At 38.2% G+C, this 22,667-nt stretch overlaps 1 protein-coding gene across 1 annotated transcript in view; it reads left to right on the forward strand.

Moving 5' to 3' along the window:
* The window catches only part of ubl3a (ubiquitin-like 3a), a 31,927-nt gene extending 10,146 nt beyond the window's left edge, over positions 1–21,781 (forward strand). Inside the window, exons 2-5 of the mRNA XM_036560955.1 lie at positions 10,100–10,208; positions 15,281–15,367; positions 16,745–16,822; positions 19,286–21,781. Coding sequence (XP_036416848.1) covers positions 10,100–10,208; positions 15,281–15,367; positions 16,745–16,822; positions 19,286–19,338 — 327 coding nt within the window. The 3' untranslated portion in view covers positions 19,339–21,781. The remainder of the gene's footprint in view (positions 1–10,099; positions 10,209–15,280; positions 15,368–16,744; positions 16,823–19,285) is intronic.
* Positions 21,782–22,667: the final 886 nt, after the last annotated feature.

Genomic DNA, 22,667 nt, shown 5'->3' on the forward strand with positions numbered 1-22,667 from the left:
GTGGTCACAGGACGCTGCCCACAGGACACTGTTGGCTGGATATTTTTGGTTGGTGGACTATTCTCAGTCCAGCAGTGACACTGAGGTGTTTAAAAACTCCAGCAGCACTGCTGTGTCTGATCCACTCAGACCAGCGCAACACAGACTAACACACCACCAACACATCAGTGTTACTGCAGTGCTGAGAATGATCCACCACCCAAATAGTACCTGCCCTGTGAGGTTCCATGGTGGTCCTGACCACTGAAGAACAGGGTAAAAGGCTAACAAAAGTCTGCAGAGAAACAGATGGACTAGAGTCTGTAATTGTAGAACCACAAAGTGCACCTATATAGTAAGTGGAGCTGATAAAATGGACAATGAGCATAGAAACAAGGAGGTGGTCATAATGTTATGCCTGATCAGTGTATTAAGAACAGCATCATTTTCTATTTCGTGTTAGTGCTTGGTGTGTTCCAAGTCTGACTCCATTAGTCTGTGCAACATCCATGCTGCTATTGCCATATTCTTCACTGTGACTTACTCCCATTGGCTTTGGAATGGGACATTACATAGCAGCACATGGGGAAGAAAAAATCAATGAAAACAGATGGGGTGGAATCAAATGCAATAATTTCTTCCAAGGTGTTGTTGTTTTTTTTTTTTTCTGCATCACAAATGGTCCTCTATACTGTATACTGCATGGAATTTGAAGGAAAAAAATGTACAAATTAAGCACAGGCAGAGATAGTTAGTTTTCTTCCTTGCCTTCCTTTCCTCACTGGTTATCTACATCTAGTTTAATGCGGTTCTCTTTCTCTTCCCGCACTGAGCAGTTCTTAAGGAGAAATGACGAGCCTGATGCCCAGCTTAGGGAAATCAAATGGTAATGAATAGAGAACTCAGATTCTTTGGTATCAGGTTCAGAGTCAGTTAATATCCAGTTTATACTGAGTTGTGGTTAGTTGAATTTGACTTGGCCAAACAGTTTGATCATTTGCATTAAACATTGTTCATAAATTATTCATATTCATGATTTCAACTGATGGAAGATATAGTAGCATAAAGGCACTCTATGTCTGGCTTATAGAAGAGAGACATATGTTCTCTTTATCCCTTTGTGTTTGTGTGTATTCAGCTTTTTAATCAGGAATGTTGTAAATCTATATCTCTTGCTGGTATATCGATATTCCTGTATGGAAGTTTTTAACCTAAAGGTGGAACTCATTTGGAAAAGAAGTACTCTAACAATGAATTTAGTTTAAGGGGAAAAATCTAATTTCCTGAATCCTTGCTCAAGGATATCCAGGAAAAAGAGCATATTAGTCATCCTAAAATTTTGAATTTCCTTCAGTTTATCTGCCTTTTTAATACATACTTGATATAGAAGCAATGCTGGCTGTTTTGTGCTCTCTAGAACAGATTTTTAGAAGTGTGATCACACTCCTTTTATGTTAGCACTAATGTCTTTAGAACAGTATGCTCTGTTGTGTAATCTGGTTTCATAAACCAGTTACATTCTGCTTGTTTCTTTTTCCTGCCTGGTCTCTCTCCTATTACTGATGTTGCATTGAAATTGGTATGGAACCTTCAAATTAGGGTAAACCTTTTTTTTTTAACTTTCAAAAGATTCTTCAAACTCATAAATATTAATTCTTCACACTCATAAATCCATACTAATGGTTCATTAGGGAACCAAAAGTGATTGGTTTTGTAGTTGTGTTGCAGTTAGAGCAAAATGACGCACAGCAGAAAAGTCTCTTCCTAAAAATGAACCCTGAGTGGAGCTTTAACCCCTAGTATCACAGGCTTATTACATACTAAAGCTTATTATTCATTTACTACAGGGACTTCAATGCAAATTGGCTATTCTTAGGTTATAGTAGTGTAATAAACGTGAAGTAATAAAACGTGGGCCTTTCTGTGTCGCTTTCAAAACAACGTTTTAACAGATTAAAATGAAAGTGAACTTGAATTCTGTGCAAACTTTCAACACAACAAGGGTAAATTTGTCACTGGACAGAGTTGTCACTGTCAGGCTCTGAACAAGGGAAGGAACTATTGCAGGGAAGCTAGAGAGTTTGTGACAGACTGTACAACTTGGTATTAATACTGGGGAATCTTCCAGAACATTTTCAGAATTTTGGTCTCTTATGGGATGTGTATAATTCATCATGGCTTCCTATGGCAAGGAATTGTCTGAAATAGTAAGAAACCAGATAGTTAAACTTCACAAAGATGGAAAAGGGTTCAGGAACATGGGTAAACTACTAGGCATAAGCTGAAAGAGCTGCAGCAGTTATTAGAAAGTATTGGAAGAGCCACACTACCGGTATCCAAAGGCGCAGTGGCCATCCTCGAAAGATGACAAAGGGCACAGTCTGCTATTTATGCAATCTTGTACTGAGAAACAGACAGGCCAATGCTTCCAGCTTAGGACAAGATTCATCTTTGTAAGTTGACCTCTTAGTGAGTGCCTAAAAAGTGTGCCAGATATTGCATGTCTCTCTTTATGGACCCTGTTCAAGAAGAAAACTGTTGCTAACAAATCATCCCAAAAGTCCAAGATTAAAGTTTGCAAAATAATATGCAAATAAGCCTGATGTATATTAGCATTAAAATTAACTTGTTTGGATCAGATGGGATTCATCATGTTTGGTGTGAGCCTGGCCAGGATCACAGTGACTGCATAGTGCCAGCTGTGAAACATGGTGGAGTGTGTTAATATGAAGCTTTATGAGTTGAGCAGGTGTAGGAGTGACAGGTTATATAGACAGCTTCATGAATGCCATTGTATACACTAAAATACTGAATAAAAGATGATTACCTATCTCAAGATGCTTGGCAGAAAAGGAATGTTCCAACATGACAATTATACTAAAGACACTGTGTAAAGCACACAAGAGTGAAAGTGAAATCCATCACCTGACCAAGTGTTTCACCTGGACTGTATCCTGTATAACATTTTGGGAATCTTAAAGAGGAAAGTGGAGGACTGCAGCCCCTCTAGCAAAGAAGAGCTAAAAAAATGTCTGTAAACAATGGCTGAATATCTCTCCACAGATTTGTGCTACATCATTATTATCCATGCTAAGGGGGCTTGAACAGCAAAGATGGACATCCATCCACCAGTGAAGTGTGTACTGCCTTTTGTTGCTTTTCCTTTTAATGTATAAACCCTTCATTACAGTCTAAACAGTCACATAGATCTGTTTTTATACTAATTTGCTTTAATCATTTTGTTATTTAAATAAAAACAAATTTTGAATTGAACTAAAATAATTTCTATTTTATTTTAGTGATATTGAACAAGGTTTGTACTCACTTTTGTTGTATACTGTGATACGAAAAGCATAGCAATCCTAAATATGACGTATGTACATGTTAGTGACACAGTTATGTTGTATAGTGACAAAAAATGAAATATCTTTGGCCATTTCCTGTATATTGTTAGGACTGTCACAGTACCAGAGGAGAACACTTTGTGAAGGCCTGTGATTTCTGGGAACAACAAAAAAAAATCCACAACAATATATTGTATTATTAAACAAATTAAAGGCCTAGCTCAAATAGCCACAGTTTGCCACTGCAAAGTGCATATACCATATATATATCCATATAGAATATGTCTCTTTACATATGTACCCTTACAGACGGATTTTCTGCTATAAAAAATGAAAAATATTTGTGACTGCAATTTTCCCGGTGCTGCAACCAAAACCACTTACACTTAATTTACTTAAACTTTCATTTGTGGTCTAGTCTTGACAACTGAACGTAGAACTTGGCTCGAATAGAAGCAAAGCAAATGTTGACTTTTTTACCTCTGTATTAAACATCTATTGTATCATCATGCAGTTTGCTCCTCATTTTGGTAAAATTTGTGTATTGTTACAGCCTCAGTTTCTGCTGCCATGTAGTGTCAGGAGGGATTCTTATTAAAAAGCATAAATGTTTGGGTGCTTTGGGTACAAAGCAATCAGTTAAGAGAAGTTGAGCACTAATTTCTCAGACTCGGGAAGCACATTTCCTGTTTTTGGAAGGGGTTTTTTTTTTTGGAAAGGCTGCTGGTGCTGTCTCGTTGCTGTGGGAGACAAAGCAGAGATTCCGTCAATGCTCTCACCTAAAGAAGGTGAGGCGAGAGCTGGGTGATTATAGGCTTCAGAGTGACTGCAGTCTGAGCTACAGCACAGGCTCTATTTCTCACTAAGACGCACATACACCCACACACCCACAGACTGTTTGAATGAAGACTGAGATGTCAAGTAAAAGATTGATGGTTTCCTCGAGCTGTCTCATTTTCGTATTTATGACTTCTGTAGGGTCTGCACACAGAGCTGGCACTGAATCCACCCCAGACAAGGAGGGAATAGATACGTTTTCTATTTCACTTAAATGGAGAATGAACTTTCTTAAACACAGGGGGTGATTGTATTGTGAAATAAAAAGGATCAGTAGTTGTTGGGTGTAGTCTTGCGTTTTTTTTTTGTATCAGAAATTTTTGCTATCGGTTTGTGGCCGAAAAATTATTGCTTAAGTTTAATGTTTGTAGGGTCTTCAGACTGTAAACATAGATAGGGAGGCTGAATTAATATCAAGTTGACATTACATATAGTGTTCTGTTTATTGCTATTTACTTCATACTTATTATTGTGCTTGTAATTTACTAGTTGTCTGTAATTATGTGGACCATGCAGTTGTGGTGTTTAGTCCTGTTTGTCAGCATGCTTTTGTATAGTTTGTGCATGTCATGAATAGCCAGTATGTAAGTGACATAAATTAAAATGAAATTAAAATGAAGTATTCTTTACGTAATCACCTATTACTCAAGGTCTACATGACTCTACCAGATGCCCTCCCACTTTCTCCTTCTCTCTCCTTGTCTCTGTCTCTATCTCTCTCTCGCTCTCTCTCTTTGCTTTTCCCTATTCTCTGCCAGTCTCTTTCTCTGCCTCCTTCTCCCTCTCTCTTTGTCACTGTGTCTTGTATATTGGACAGTTTTCATCATTGTTGGAAAGCTACTTGTCTCGAAATTACAGGCTGTACCCCCAGTGCTGTCCTGTTCCACTCTGTTAGGTCACCTTCAAATATTATAATATTATATATATAACATTACTTGAGTTCCCTATACAATCTGAATTCACCACTGAGTAGAAACACATAAAATATAATGAAATTGCTGAGCGGAGAATGACAGTGTCTATATTACTGTTCAAAAAGTCTGGTAAAGAATAGTGATCGCCGGGCACTGGGCAGGAAGATGAGGGCGGTCAGGTCAGCTGTATAATAAACCACAGGCATCATGTTGAATCCAAAAGCACCTTTCATTTGAATATTAAACTCATGGCAGACTTGTGTGGTCATAAGCTCCATGGCTTTGTCTGTAACCTGGTAATAATGCAGGTGAGCTGTTTTGTTGGGGAACGCCACGTCATTGTTCTCTAACCAGCTTATGCAAAAGCAGCAGATTACTGTGTAGAGCTCACTAATTTCCTCTATCTCCAAAAGAGACACCGGACTTATTTAAAGAAATCCTTCCCTGGGGCAGAGTTTCTGATATTGCTTTCATTGATGCACAGTTGCATAAGGGCTTTGCTCATGTGTGTGTGTGAGAGTGTGTTTTGCCTATTGCATAAATGTCATTCCCAGAACAATCTGGCAGCTTTGTCCTGAGATGGGCAAAGCCGGTCAACCAGCCATGTCCACCTCGGTCAGCATTTGTTGTGGCTGCTTTTCATTTGGCTCGACTCCCTCATTAGAGGCAACTCTCTCTCTGTCTCTCTCTCTCTCTCTCTCTCTCTCTCTATGCTGGAAGCAACCACTGTGCTATTTTCTCTTGTTGAGTGTCTAACTGTAGTCTCAGTATTCCCTGCAGGTCTTTACACAAACAAGACCCCAATGCATTATTGTCTCTTGCATCCTTATCATCAGCACTACCTGCATCATAATCAACCCAATACTGAAGTGCCTTGCTGATGCGATCGTTCCTGAATGTTTACGTGATGTTCAAGTCGCATTTTCAGTTTTTTTCCTCTTTGCTTTAATTACATAATTTATTACTGACAAGCTCTTTGGCAACCTTGGGCTGTCTAACTGTACAGTGTTGACCTACATGACTTGTGTGTCTTAAAGTCCCAAAGTTAATGATGACTGTACCTCCCAATGTACCTTGAGCCAGTTTTTCCAATACATCACTAGAGATCCCCTTTGTTTTCACTTTGTTTTCAGTTTAGAGTGGGAGTTCGGGATCTGCTGGGAGGGAACCCCTATAGACGAATTAGCCTGCTGGTCTGTAAGGGTCTTCTGAGGCTTGATTATGTCATGTTTTATTTTCTTCTGAGCTGAGATGGCTGTTTCTGGATCAGTGTATGTTTTATAACCACAGAGACCAAGATCTGTGCTACTGGCATTGACTCCATCCTAGATCAGCAGCAGTAAATGAAGCAGTGCTGTATATTTTGTAGCAGCAGTCTTGGCTGCTGAAGAAGCATCTTCTCAGCCCTCGCCTCATTTCCGCATCACGTCACCCTTTGCACCGCGTGTTGAAAATGCTGACTACAATATGGACCCCCTGTGTGTTCTCGCTCCCTCCCACTAGTCGTTTGCTTTGTTTACATTGTGAAGTCATAGAATCGATTCCCTGTGCTTCTCCTGGATAGTCGTTGGTATTCTCAGGAAAGGACCGGACTGATGTCTGCCTTTGGCAGGAAAAAGTACAAGATACAGAGATACAGAAACTGAGTGGAACATGAAGAAAGTGCCCTATCTGCAGGTGGTATGAGGTGATGTCAGGTCAGGACTTGCAGAAACTGCTGCTGGACTATCACTATGGCAACTGGAAGATGTTCTGTTCTACTCCATCCTGATGTCTTTTTTGTTAGCTGGCAAGGAAGCAAGTCTTGGTGAAGAGAATCCTGTGAGGGAATTTCACCTGTGTGAAGCTTTGTATGTGTCTGTGTGTGTGTGAGCATAAGCTAATCAAAAAACACATTTCGATTGAGGCTCCTCACAACATTACATTACCCAGTGCCACTGCAAAGTGGAATATTATTGATCCAGGCAAGCAGCAGGGCTTCAGCTGAAGCAAATCGGATGTGAAAGCTAATGGGAGGAAGTGAAGTCTTTTCTAACCTTTCCTGTGTTCCTGGCTCATGTTTGCCAGTCCATACTAAAGCCTTTTAAAGCCCATCACATAAAACTGAGTGTCTAGGCTAATATGTCAGCTTTCTAATGCACAGATGAAGCCATTCATATGTAACAGTGAACTAATTTCATTTATATTTCAAAACACAGCTCACTCCACCAGGCTTGGAAGATATCTACATATCTACATACATTACCTCAATAATGTGTTGTTAAAAATGATCAAACATATCCAGCCTTAGCCCCAGCAAATACACACACACACACAGTCTGATGCAGTTTAGACCTGTTCTATACTGTGTTGATACTAGCTTTTCAGCATTAACTGATTTAATGAAAATATTTAATGAAAATCAAATACTAAATAATTTAATGCTGAGTAACCCAATATATTTTAGTATTAAATTTTCTCATTATTGTTTTGCACATTTTAGTAATAAACTGTTTCATTTCTCACCCTGAAAATTGTGACTACACTTGTGAGCCCCTGCTGGTGTGGGTTCACCGTATCCTCACTTTAAATTATGTACTCAAAAGTGACTTGTGTGCTAATACTTTAGATATCTAAATGTGTTTGAAAGAATGAAAGAAATGCAAAAGTTGTATAGAAAAGTTTGGGCTCTGTCCAAATGACATGTTTTGCCAAGTCAAACAAAGTAAACAAAACCTCTGCAACAAACTGTTTATAAAAGAATAATTTTTTTCTGCAAATGTTAATGCACAGTTACTTTATATTTCGTTTATTTATAAAAGAATAATTGTGGCCTATGCAGAAGTTTGGACCTTTGCTTTTGTAAAGCCTCAGGACTTAATGAGCTCATTAGCCCTTAATTTACTTATTATGACTAGTCAAGCAGGTTACGAATTGTTATTAGGAATTGTCAGCTAATGACAATTCCAGAGTGTAAATAAATTCTCTCATTAAACCTTATTCTTACACTCAACAGCCATGAGCTCCTCTACACAGCTGGCTGAGGATCAAATGCTAACTGAGGCCTACAAAGCAGGGGAAGACAATAAAAAGAAGAGGAGAGGTGGTGCACCGTTGCCTGCACAAATGTGATCTGCATGAAAGATTAATCAGAAGGAAACCTTACCTCTGGCCTGATCAAAAAAGTCTGATGTATGCAAAACCAGATAAGCCAGAGGCATTTTGGAAACAAGTTGTGTAGACTGATGGAGTAAAAATGCAAATCTTTGGTCATAATCACCGAAGGCATGTTTGGACAAAAAAGGGAGGAGCATTTGATGAGAAGAACAACTTGCCAACTGTTAAGCTAGGGGTTGGATCTGCCTTGCTTTGGGTTTGTGTGGCAGCCAGTCCACAGGAAATGTTGCAGAGGTAGATGGAAGAATGAATTTCACCAAATACTCCTAAAATTCCTTAAACAGAAAGACTTTTAGCTAGCTACAAAAAGAGCTGCTAGCAAATGAGGTATTATGAAATACTGACTTTGTACAGAGACTGTTTGGTGATTATTACATAATACATAATACCCTGTTTCCATTTCATAATTGTGCAAGCCAATTTGTAGATATATATATATATACAAAGTGTAGTATAAGTATTTCCTGAACAGTACCCCATACTTACTAATGCTGTATTAATGTGTTGTTTTAACAGTCAAAGTAAGTAAAACACTGTATGTACATATTATTTAGTGCTATTAAAATGAAAGCAATCCTTTTTAATTCTCTACCAGTGTTTCTTCCCAAAGCTGCAATTTTTGCCATTAAAGCTTCATCATTGGTTTACTTCTCAGTCATTGCTGCATATCGCACAGATCTAATGTTTATAATATAATGTATATTGCTTTGAGCCTAACTGTGGTTTAACACAGTTGCTGGATTTGTAAAGTGCACAGTATATGTTTTTTTTTATTTGAGTATGTATAACTTAATACTCAATACATCTTCTTGGGTCAGACTGCTGAGTCTGTGTGTGAATGAGCTGTCTGGTTCTTTTGGGTGAGCAGCCAAGTGTGGGTGTGTGCTGTTTGATTTTTGTGGCTGAGGTAAGTATGTGGATGTTTATGTGTTTGTGTGTGCCCATGAGTGTGTGTGTTTTTGTGCTTTTTGATTTGTGCGGGTGTGTAGTTGAGTGTGTAGGCCCCGGCTCTAATCTGATTTGATAAAGTGCTTTGGAGGATCTCTGTTTCAATCCGCTGGTGTTAGCTGCGTTACATCACAGCAGCCGGCAGTGTCTGTGTATGTGTGTGTGTGTGTGTGTGTATGTCTGATGTGAGGCACATGGAGGCACAGTCACATAATAACATGCACGTGCATCGGACATGTACTGCCCAGAGAGAGTGTGTGTGCTTAGTCTCTCTCTATCAGCAACTATATTGTACGCTTACACTTTTAAACCAATAGTCATGCCAATAAAAACCTGATGTTTCATTCCTCTGCACTCTAATTTCACATTTATCTATGTACTATTTTTTAAAACTACAGCTGGTAAATCAGACTAATGCCTATTTAATGCCTATTTAATGCCTATTCAAATCATGTGTGGATTCTTTATCATCACTCTAAATTTGTTTACCAATGGTGTTCAGAATAAGGTAGAATATAGAATGTACACAGTCCAAACGTTCATTTTAGTAGTGACTGTTATGATGTGTGCTTTACTGTGTCAGCTGGCTTTATAATTAGGAAAATTAGGAGAGTTGTCTTTTATATTAAGATTGTTTTTATGCTTCAGACTGCTTACAATCTCTTTTAAGCACAAAGTCAATTCAGTTAACACTAATCGACTGTTAGAGAGCAGTTAACCCAAATCACAGTAGCAGAGAATATTATTACACCTTTATTTCTGTAGATATGCTGGCGGTTGTCTGTGCCACTAGTCCGTGCAGAGCTCAGTAGAGAATCAGTGTTTGTGGAAACATTTGGAGGAAAAAAGAAAGATGGTCCCTAATGGTCTATAGGCTGTTAGAAGTCTTAATGATCTGTACTTTTTGTGTGCTTGTTTCAGATCAACTTGAGGCTCATCTTGGTGAGCGGAAAGACAAAGGAGTTTCTGTTCTCTCCCAATGACTCGGCTGCGGACATCGCCAAGCATGTGTATGACAACTGGCCAATGGGTGAGTGAAAAAATACACACATACACAGGTGTGCATAAGTGACCTATCCATGCTCCGCCCACATGTGTGTTCTTTTATAGCAGCTGTTGCTAGGTTAGGGCAAGCACATTGATAGCACATTGGCAAAAATATCATTTAACTTAAATTTAGATTGAAGTTTAGATTTGCTGAGGACTGCAAGAGTCCAAGGGTGTAGGCAGGGTGAATGGATTGAAGGGGTGGATGATCGTTTGGTCAGGAAGTGACAATGGGAAAGATGCATTGTAGCATCAGTCAAGATGGGAAATAATGATCTGAATTTGACAGCAAAGCAAACAGCATGTCTGTTGACATTCTTGCTTGTGTTTTGGAGCACATTTAGCCATCTTCCTAGTAAATATTTGAGCTGTTATTTTTTTTTTTTTTACTTAATTTCTCACAAATTAGAGGCAATTTTTGTGAAAAATGCAAAAATGCAACCATTAATCTTCCTTAATCTTCACCACCTCTTAGCATTATTCGTACAACAACCCTTTTTGTCCATTATAAAAAATGGGTCCAGCTCTGATCTTGTAAATGGAAAAATTTATCAACAAAACCATTGCTCGAGGTTTAAACTGTGTTATTGTAGCTAATGAAGACTAGACAGGTTGGAAATGACAACAAATTTTGCTTTTAACTCTATCACACAACAAAAAAAAATCTATTCTAACAGTGTGATTTTTTTTTTTTGTTTGATACACAAAATAAATGATATACAAAAAAATTTATGCTGAAGCTATTATACATGTACCTAACTGATTTACAATAGAATGTGTGTATATATGTGTATATCTATGTATACAGTCATGGCTGAAATTGTTGGCACCCTGGAATATTTCCAGAAAATGAAGTATTTTTCCCAGAAAATTATTGCAATTACACATGTTTTGTTATACACGTTTATTTCCTTTGTGTGTATTGGAACAACACAAAAAAACAGGGAAAAAAAGCCAAAAATTATAAAATTTCACACAAAACTCCAAAAATGGGCTGGACAAAATTATTGGCACCTTTTCAAAATTGTGGGTAAATAACTTTGTTTCAAGCATGTGATGCTCGTTCAAACTCACCTGTGGCAAGTAACAGGTGTGGGCAATATAAAAATCACACTGAACCCAGATAAATAGGAGAGAAGTTGACTCAATCTTTGCATTGTGTGTCTGTGTGTGCCACACTAAGCATAAAACTGTGGAAAAATATCAACAATCTCAAGGTTACAAGTCCATCTCCAGAGATCTTGATGTTCCTTTGTCCACGATGCGCAACATAATCAAGAAGTTTACAACCCATGGCACTGTAGCTAATCTCCCTGGACGTGGACAGAAGAGAAAAATTGATGAAAGGTTGCAACGCAGGATAGTCCGGATGGTGGATAAGCAGCCCCAATCAAGTTCCAAAGAAATTCAAGCTGTCCTGCAGGCTCAGTGTGCATCAGTATCAGCGCGAACTATCCGCTGACATTTGAATGAAATGAAACGCTATGGCAGGAGACCCAGGAGGACCCCACTGCTGACACAGAGACATAAAAAAGCTTGACTGCAGTTTGCCAAAATGTACATGAGTAAGCCAAAATCCTTCTGGGAAAATAGAGCTTAGAGATAGAGCTTTTTGGTAAAGTACATCATTCTACTGTTTACCGAAAACAGAATGAGGCCTACAAAGAAAGAACACAGTACCTACAGTCAAATATGGTGGAGGTCCACCATAGATGTTTTGGGGTTGTTTTGCTGCCTCTGGCACTGGGTGCCTTGACTGTGTGCAAGGCATCATGAAATCTGAAGATTACCAAAGGATTTTGGGTTGGAATGTAGGGCCCAATGTCAGAAAGCTGGGTTTGCGTCCTAGGTCATGGGTCTTTCAGCAGGACAATGACCCCAAACATACTTCAAAAAGCACCCAGAAATGGATGGAAACAAAGCACTGGAGAGTTCTGAAGTGGCCAGCAATGAGTGCAGATCTAAATCCCATTGAACACCTGTGGAGAGATCTTAAAATTGCTGTTGGGAGAAGGCACCCTTCAAATATGAGAGACCTGGAGCAGTTTGCAAAAGAAGGGTGGTCCAAAATTCCAGTTGAGAGGTGTAAGAAGCTTGTTGATGGTTATAGGAAGCGATTGATTTCAGTTATTTTTTCCAAAGGGTGTTCAACCAAATATTAAGTTGAGGGTGCCAATAATTTTGTCCGGCCCATTTTTGGAGTTTTGCGTGAAATTATATCATTTTTGGCTTTTTTTTGTGTTATTCCAATACACACAAAGGAAATAAACGTGTATAACAAAACATGTGTAATTGCAATAATTTTCTGGGAGAAATACTTTATTTTCTGGAAAGATTTCAGGGGTGTGAACAATTTCGGCCATTACTGTATGTATGTGTGTGTACATAAGTGTGCATATATATATGTGTGTGTGTGTGTGTGTGTGTGTGTGTGTGTGTGTGTGTGTGTGTGTGTGAGTGAGTGTGTGTGAGTGAGTGAAAGAGAGAGAGAGAGAGAGAGAGAGAGAGAAATACACATATACATACACACCTCGTCATCTGGTCATCTGTGTTATAGGTAGAGCAGATGGTATCCAGATTCCTCTTTCATCAGCTTAGTTTCTCGTTCTCTTTCTTCATTTCTTCCTCTCTCAGACAGCTAACAAAGCAGTTCTAGAGATTTCACTGTAAAAGATAGCACAATAAAAGATTTTACTGGATTTTAATCTAATCTGCTTCCTCAACGTCCTCAAAACCTTTATACTGGCTTCCTTTGAGTTCTTCTAAATGCTCTATTATTAAAATCATCATCTTTTCATTACCCAGAAAAAGGATGTGGATGGAACGATAAAGAATGGAATGTAGAGAATTCTCAAGCAGAGTAAAAACCTTTATTCCATTTTGGCCAAAAGCATCAGCTAGTGTTTTAGTATTGAATTAGCTCATCCCATTCATAAAGGCAGAAGCCAGTACTTCAGCTTTGGCTCAAAATGACTTTAAGTAGAATCTCATGACTGTGCTTCTGTTTTATGGCGGTCTGGTCAAAGTGCCTTTAGAGACATGACAGAGGACTGCGAGAGTTGAAGGGTGTAGGCAGGGTGAATGGATTGAAGGGGTGGATGATGGTTTGGTTAGGAAGTGACAGTGGGAAAGATGCAGGCAAGTAAGGCAATGGCTGAGTAGAGGAACAGAAAAAGGTGTTCATTAACGGTGACACAGACACACGACAAAGTCAAAAATATATATGTTTTTCATGGCCACTCTTTGAGTTTAGGTCATGGTCAGGATTTAAATGTAATTACATAAATAATTACATAGTTACATAATGAATTACATTTGAGATTTGTACATGTTCCATATTGACTGGTTTAAGTCTGCACTGCTTTTTTCTGTTTGTTTTGACAAAACATGGCAAAATAATACTGTACACACCACAATAGCTTCAGCATATTAAAATTGTCAGTGGTTAACTGTGACTATTAGAGCTAGGCCTTCAATTCTGAATGTAAATGTAAAAATTCGATCAAAGCATGAAGAAAAAAACACTGACACGTCTGTGCTAACCTTTGCTAGTGTTCCTATGGAATTCTATGAGATTTGTTAACATTAAGCTAATTAAAATTCTCATGAACATATTTTTGGCTGTTAAACAGATTAAACACAGACATTTGAAGCGTCTAAAGCTCTGCGTGAAGCTTTTGACAGACATATTAGCATGTTTTACCTTGTAGCGGAGTGCCAGTGACTCTTTCAATAGAGAGACCTGGTGTAGAGCTGCTGTCAATGGGCCTCATAAAACCACTTACCCAGTTTTCACAAAGATTCTGGCATTCACCAGTGTTTTCGTATTTGGGATTTGTTCTTAGGTGAGAACAGAATCTGCACACACTCAAGGTGTGATCAAATCTGTGATCTGACTTTTTCTTAGGACCTCAAGAACTTGTTCTCACAAACAAATCTAAGAAAAAACTTAGGAAGATATTGGTGAATGAGGCCCAATGTTTTCTCAATCTAACAGCCCGTTGATTAGACTGCTGCTCGTATTCATCCAGTGACGTATCTAGGGATGAATCTCAAAAGGTGCACTATGTAGGTCAAGAATTAACAGTTTCTACGCCCAAGTAGTGCATTACATGTCTAGTATAAATCCATGTCTACAGGGGTGGTAGACCCCTGCCTAGGGCCTCCATAACCTAAAGGCCCCATGGAAAAGCAAAAAGTATGTCACTACACTCCCAAAGCTCCCAAAGCTGACTCTGACTGTTTTTTTTCAGTCTAAACAGGTTCAGCAGTTTAGACAGTTTTTTCAGCTTAGACAGTTACATCACTATCTTAAAAATGTGCATCCAGGGGCCTCATTCCTATCTTTTGCCACGAGCCCCAGAATCACTAAATCTGCCCCTGCATGTATCACTGCTGCACGACTCCCTTATATATTTAAAGCATTATTTGGATGGACCTATGCAGTACATAATATGGAGAGTAGGGAACCATTTAATATTCCAGAATGCCTAGAGTGACATTTGTTTTTACATGAAATTTGTCCTGCCTATTAGAAATTAAAACGTGATTGGTGGATTCCTCTGTCATGCCTTTGGCCTTCTTATCAGCTCTTAAAGTCCTAAACAAAAAGCAGAGCTTGTTTAAATATGTGACACTGTTTCTTATTGGCCCATTTTTCACTGGACATTTCACTCTTTTGATTCTATTAAAGACTTAACGGTGAAACAAGTCACAGTGTTACATTTGCAGTGTTCTGAATAAAAATGTAATAAAAATTATAGACATTTATTTTTCCCAGTAATCCTAGTAATCTTTAAGCCCTGTCTAAAGGCCCAGAAAGCTCTGAGGTTCCCCACATCTACTCATCTACTGACAAACATACGTGTGATATCAGTTGATTTACAATGTACAATTTTGACAGACGTTTTCTGATTATTTGAATAAGCTTTGGTTTAGAAATATTATATAATGACAACATGCTTTTGTCTTTGCTGGCAGTAACTGTGAGTTCCAGGAGTTATGAATAATCCAGTTGTAAGTGCCACCACTGATGTTTATTTCTCTGTTTGTTAGACTGGGAGGAGGAGCAGGTGAGCAGTCCCAACATCCTGCGGCTCATCTACCAGGGCCGCTTTCTGCACGGCAACGTCACGCTAGGAGGTGAGCTCTCAAACCACTGCAGCATTATTCTTTGCAGGATGTACCAAACGTCAAACATGCTCAGGGCCCTTCCTCTGTTCCCCAAACTGTGCTGGTCTGAAGGTTCACTGAGTTGAGGACTGCGATTAGGAGTAATTTTCTTAAATACATAATAGGTTAGATGTGTTTATGTAAACTAAAGAGAGGTTCCTTTCCAATTACTTGTTTTTTTTTCCAAAAGGACTTTGCTGGAGTTGGGGATTAAACTCAAATCAGGTTTGCAGGAAATTTTGTTTACAATATGAGCTGGTACATTTTCTGAGTGTTTGGAGAGACCTGCATTCAGCAGGGACAGGGAGGAGAGGAAATGCTTTGGGCAGGAGTGTGAAGCATGTCCGTTTTTGTTTGCCCATCCCTCAGACAGTGGTTATGGACTACTAAAAGAAACAAAAACAGTAGAGGAGGGGTGAGAGAGAGAAATACTCAGCTAGGGAGGGTGTGTGTATGTGTGTAGGTGAGGGTGCCAGGCTGCTGTATCATGGAAAAAGGGCAACACAAGACTTCATCCATTGCATGAACAAATACAGGCTAAAGGTTCTGGAAAAAATGCTGAAAAATTATGCCAAAAAGTCCAGCTTTCTCTCTCCACTTCTTCTCAATGCATCTTTAATGTCTTTTTGTCACTTCTCTCTGTGAGTTTTCGAAATAGCAACTTGACAAACCACCGTGCATGGAATTTCCACCAAATCCCCAAAACATACTTAGTGTAGCTTTAAAATCATAGCTGTTATCCATAAAACTGCTAAAAAACTCATGACCTAACTTTGATTAGCTTTTATTTTGCCCCATAAACAAGCATACAGTCAAGGTCTGATGCAAGTGATAATATCTGAACATATAGTTCTGACCAGCAAAACTATTGGATCAGATATTACTGGGGTTATTACTGGAGTATCATTAGTCTGTTTTATGGAGTTTTATAGAGCATTTATGAATATGTGTTGGGCAATTGCCATGGGCAAAGGAAATCTCCAAGACCTGAGCTGCATGGACAGGAGCGTGACCAGTAATGTAGTCAGATTCTTCCAACTAAATGTGCTTGTGATAATTTAGGCTGACAACAGCCAGAAAAAGGGAAAAAACAAGAGTGCATGCACAAGGGAGAAAATGGAATTTGGCATGAGAAAGAGTGCCAGAGCCACTGAGCCAGTCAGGGCACAACTTTCAATAAAGCCAATCCAGGGCTTATGTGCTCTTCCTTTGCATCTCAGCTATCCTTTATAGCTTTATCCCACTCAAGAGTCAGCCTGATACTTCAATGTCATGTGCCTCTTGATGTTTAGCCTTGCAATACTCAGTCTTGTTCATTCATTCTGTTTGTGTTTCTTTTCTATGCAGCTTTAAAACTGCCCCTTGGAAAAACAACAGTGATGCATTTAGTTGCTAGAGAGACGCTGCCCGAGCCAAATTCCCAAGGTAACCATTTTTCCCTTTCTCTCTTGCACTGTCTCTGTTCTTACTCTGTCTGCTCTTTCACATGCTCCCTGATCACTGTGTCTCATAATACATGAAGTTTCAGTCAGTTTATACATCACTGGTGGAATTGAAGCTTTCTAGGCTCGGTCTCATACACTGAATACCGTAAACTAACCCATTATTCATGGGTCACTCAGTTACTGTTGTGTTAGAGAACAGCATAATGTTAAATAATAAAAAGTAGCATATATAGTAGCAATATGTAGCAATTTACTATGGGTACATTATCGTGTTCTCTTTATTCTACAATGAATCACATAAACAATGTTATATGCTTACGAGTGAAGATTGTTATGATCAGGTTTGATAGAATGACTGCAGTAGTGCCAGCCTAAATTATATGAATATTCGATTGGTCGTTCATTATGTTATTCGCTTCTCTATTTAGTATTTGGAAGCTTTTTTAATCCACAGAAATTGACTGCAGCCTAAACTGCAAATCAGTTTCATCAAATGCCTTTAATTAGAACAGTGATATATGCATCATAAATTCATGCCATGTCACCCCGCCTCAGAGCGCAACAAAATGCTTGTGTAGGAGCACTTAAAAAATTCAGTGCAAAAATTTCAATAGAAGGTTGGTATACCATGGAAACAAGTTTGATGAATTACCTCAAATATGTAGGTATAGTGAGACTGATCCCAGTTCTGCTCGGCAGGCTATTTGCCTTACAACCCCAGCTGATTTCAGTGTATATGACCGATATACTCTGTTAATACTAGTAGTACGTATCTCTAGGCACTTCATGATTCTATTTTGTTGAAGATGCAGTTTTAAAACAATTTTTGGTGCATCTCCATTTTTGATTCCTTTAGCCTGTTTTATTATTTTATCTCCAGTTTTTCTCCAATTGTATTTAACAAGGTTCGTTACAGCTTAGACATTCTGTTTTAAGCTACTATGCTTTTTTAACATTTACTGAAACTAAAATCCTTCATGAAAATCACTTATTAAATACTATAATACTGAATAACTCAACTTTATTTTTAAAACTGTCACACCTCTGGTTCTTAAAATGATGCACACAAAACTGATTTTGTGTGCTAATAGCGCTCCCTTCTGGAGAAACTCAGATTGCTACATGGGTTCTACTTAAGTAAACGAGTGAGTTCCAAAGCAATGTCCATGTGCTTTACATTATAAATGAAAAAGGTCCATCATTATAGTGGAGTTGCTCTGGAATTCAGCCTATGGGTGCCTGTGGAAAACCATGGAGCAGGCCTATTACATTTTAATAATTTTACAAATTATGCTGAGAATCTTCCTCCAAATTATCCTACTTTATAAAGTCTGAGGCTGTGTGTGAATTTAACATTATTTAACAGTAGGGGAAATGCAGAGCCCATATAAAAATCTGATTATGACGTTTTGTAAATTGAAATGCAATTCTAATTAACACATTGCCACCTACTGGATATATTTTGAACTGCAGTAAAATAAACACACATTTTAGTTCATTTTTATTAGCTCATGTTTTTTATAGAAGATTCCATTCAATTTTCAGCATTTCTGCGTAATTAAATTCTGAAGCTTTAAACAAAGTCATTCAGAGTAGTTTAACGTGTGGTTGGATTATCCATTCTAGAGAAACTTACTGGGTCGGCCTTGTTCACAGTGGTGGTGATGGGAACCAGATGTCTGAAGAGCTTAATGAAGATTTTGGCCTAAAACATTAGATTGAAGATGGATGTCTTGTATATCAGGTCCTGCATGGTTTTGCTCTGCTTTTTTTAAGCAGAAAACAACCGAAAATAGGCCAACTGGATTAGGAGATATTGTGATACAGATGAAGAAGATGTCCTTTGGACAGTGAACTTTTCAGTAAGAGCAGCTTACATTTGGAATGAGCTGCCTGTACATATAAGAGAATGCACTACGTTTGTCTTTTTTCAGCTAAATTAAAATTGTGTCCAAAAAATAAAATAAAATCAAGGATGCATCATGGTATGTAAATCTTCTTAACAGCTAGCATTAAGCCTAATTTTATAGGTTGTCTCGTATTACTGTATGAATCATTAGTGTTTTATGTAATGTAGAGTTTTATGTAGAGTTTCTTTGTGTTTTTGTACCTGCCCAGCAACTACTGCTGAAAATCTGACATCTTTAGAGCAATGTGTTATAATGTGAATTGTCCCTGTAAATCTAAATTGAATGAACTATTCTATTCATGGCAGAATGGAACATGCAGGCAAAAAAGTGCCCAAAGAAAACTCTGAATGACTTTGCTTACATCTCCCCGGCTGATTTATGGTGTAATTCTCCTATAATGGAGGTTTTCAGAGCAAGAAATTGACCAATGAGTATTCAAAGCCTGTAATAGGCTCTGCAGGCCAGCCCTAGACTGCAGTGATAATACTTATGACTGCTCTGCATTCTGAAAAAAGCTCTTTTTTCTGTTTTAGGCCAGAGAAATCGGGAGAAAACTGGAGAGAGCAACTGCTGTGTGATTCTGTAAAGATGTCCCTTTATCCATGATCCAGTGCATTCTGTAGTTTCCTATGCTGCTGAAAAACAAACAAACAAGGACATCAAACAGAAGACTAGTCCATACATGTGGGCAGTCTAGAGTGTCTTGGTCACATTTTGCCATTTGTAAAGCCTAGTATAAAATGCAGCAGATGATGAAACAGAATCCCTCTTTATAACATTTCATCAGTTTCTTTGTCTCCCTCTCCCTCCCTCCCTTATTCACACATCCATATACTGTCATATACTGTAATCTCTCTCTCTCTCTCTGTCTCACTTTCATACTGCTTTCTCACTTGTCCTTTTCTTCACACATAGTCACATGCACACTCCCCTGTCGATTTGCACATGGAGGAAACACTCTTGTTTCAGATTCCACTCAGATGAAAGAGCAGGAGGCTTAGCAGAGCAGAGCTCCATGCTTCTGTACCTCCTGCTTAGACAAAACAGAGGGAGAGAAGACCGGGGAATATGACAGTGTTTGACAAACTGTTGAGTTCAGCCGATGCACCAGACATGGGCTTGGCATTTCCGATTCACTTCCTCCTTTGTGTCTCCATTGGGAAGGCAAAGGCACTTGCCACTAATAGCAGCAGTTCACACAGTAGTGAATTAACCTCTGCATTGCTGTAGTCCTGTTTCTCCTCAGTATGTCAGACCACAGAAGCAAGCATTTAACCACTGAGTGAATTAACATCTGTAGTCAATTGTTTGCAGCACAGCAGACCAAACATTAATGTGCCTGATCGATGTTAATGGCTATTTTTTTTTTGTTTTCTCTCTTTGTAATGAACTCTGTTCGTCTTTTGAAGTGCACATTTTATGGATATAGTTCCAAATGCTGACAGTGCAATCCTTGGCTCACAGATGCAAATCTAGTAGTTGCAAGTCAGATGGAAATGCAGACTTGATTCTGTCACTAACCAGGAAGGCTGAAGGGTTGCTGTTGCATGGTAACATTTTCTGTCAGCGGGTTATTTGATTGACCAACCAGTGTTTTGTTCACCCTTACTAGATAGTTTTGATTCCTCCTCATAGAGGAGTTTTAAGATAAATTTCCTTTATTTTTTTAAAGGTGCAAGGGGCAGGATTGTTTCTTTAAATAGCATTAACTGATCGAAATAAAATGGTTGTCCCTAAATTAAAGTTATTCACTGACATTTGTTATTGTAGCTCAAGTTGTTTCTGTCCCTCAGATAGTCAGATCGGTGCTTGCTAAGAGTGTGACATTGTAACGATCAGCTCCAGTCAGCCACTCACTGCAGCACTGCACTTGCGTCCCAGCTCTAGTGACATTAAGTTGTGTAACAACATAACTTTTGTCATTTTTTTCTTCATTCAAATGTTGTTTAGAATATCGTGAGAATGCAGAATCATGGAGCCTTGAATTACATTAAATCCTGTTATCATTACATTGGTAGAGCATGCCCATCATAACATATTGATAATTGGTTTGAAAGCCAAGACCAAACAGCTTCTAAAGATTTAGCTAACTAGCTTTTCCGTCTGAAACTTCACAAAGCTAAAGAATTAAATTTGTTACCAATGCGTCAGTCAGGGGTGAATAACGGAATTTTCTCATAGAAGGAGAATACTGTGGGCACTAAGGGAATATTGGACAGTGAGCTATTTAACAAAAGTGTGACTTAATCCACTAACATTAGCTGGGCAGTTACTCTTTTTTTTGGTCAGTTTCTTCAGCTACAACATGGTAATGCAAATGGTCTAGTGTGGGAGCCTCATAACATATATATGAAGACAGAATTGTGACAGTGTTTAGAAAAAAAAAGCCAGGTTTTGTTCATTTGACAGCAGAGTGAACTATTTTAATTTAGTGGTGATAGAAATCACTGCTTGTGCTTCAAGCCAGAAGACATATAGGATATGAAGTTTTGTTCTCTCTTACCTGTCTGATGAAATGATACATTTGCACAGCACTAAAGCATGTGCTATTTTATCTTTGTTTGTTTGATTTGTTTCCCCCGTTTTCTTTTGATATTTTGTCCAAATGGGAATTCAGACTCAAGGTTATATTTGTGTAGAGTATATTTAAAATGAATCATATAGAGGATATGACAATAGATTATTGATATAGCTGTATCGGTGTCTAGTGTATGATTGTCTAAACAGTTTATTAGCAGTGGGAAATGTCATCCGCTGATGTCTTGTACTTTACCAGCAAAATCCCCTAACAATAAAAATTATTGTATTGTGTTTTCTTCTATTCATTTTTTTCAAATGTTAATTTTTTTTTTATTTACTCATACTTTTTAACACAGCACTAGCTCATCAGACTACAGCTTATTCTGATCAGGGTTCAAATATGTACAGCGCTGAAATTTTCAGAAATGATTGTAAATAGAAACTAATGGTATCTCCAAACTACAAATGGAATTACATCTATAAATTGAATAAAGAATATTGAAGTGAAATTCTTTGTCTTCTCTTTAAAAAGCTGTTCAGAACATATTGCATACAAACTGTCCACTGCCAAACAGTAACCTTATTTTATTGTTTCTTGAAAGCTGTTTGATGTCTATCTTAGATTATATATTGCTAATTCTCATATTGCTGAAATGTTTCATGTGCTCAGTAATTATTATTCCTCACACAGATCTCTGACTTACAGATAGTATATGCTGTAAATATGTAATGCAAAAGAAGAGACCACCCTTCTGGTGAAAACAGCCACAAAGTACAAGTTATTTATTTTTGTGTTAGGAGAAAAAGTAGAAAACATTTAGCAAGCAATTATCACAGACGTCTCAACAACTAAATGTAATAAAAAAATTTCAGTATTTAGTATGTCTGCTCTTTGTCTCTATAACCTTTATTTTTTTTTTCTCAGTAACAGCTTCTTGACAGCTACACATTCTTTCAGTCCAATAGTATTGTGTTGTCTCCTTACAGTGGAAGGATGGACAGAAAAACCTGTGGATTTTCTTAGACCTTAAGCAAAAGGGGAGCTCTCTCAAAGTCGTATTAATCTGATGGGACATAGAACTAGGCCTGGCTGATAACTAAAAATAATTAGCACAAAATACATTAGATCTACCCTTTGCAATCTCAGATTGCCTCTTGAAACGAACTCCTGTTAAAACTGTACAAAATACTATCTAAAAAGACGCAAAAATAACTTTGGCCATTATACAATGGGAAGAAGATCTATCCATCACTCACAGTGCCGATTTCTGGTTACAAATATGCAAAAGTAATCTATGTGAGATTACAACTACTAATCTAGTTCATACAATGTATGACAGATTACAGTGTGTAGCAGAGAGAAATAACACACTCTCTCTCTCTCTCTCTCTCTCT

Source organism: Colossoma macropomum, unplaced genomic scaffold (genome assembly GCF_904425465.1).
Source record: "Colossoma macropomum unplaced genomic scaffold, Colossoma_macropomum, whole genome shotgun sequence".
Lineage (NCBI taxonomy): Eukaryota > Metazoa > Chordata > Actinopteri > Characiformes > Serrasalmidae > Colossoma > Colossoma macropomum.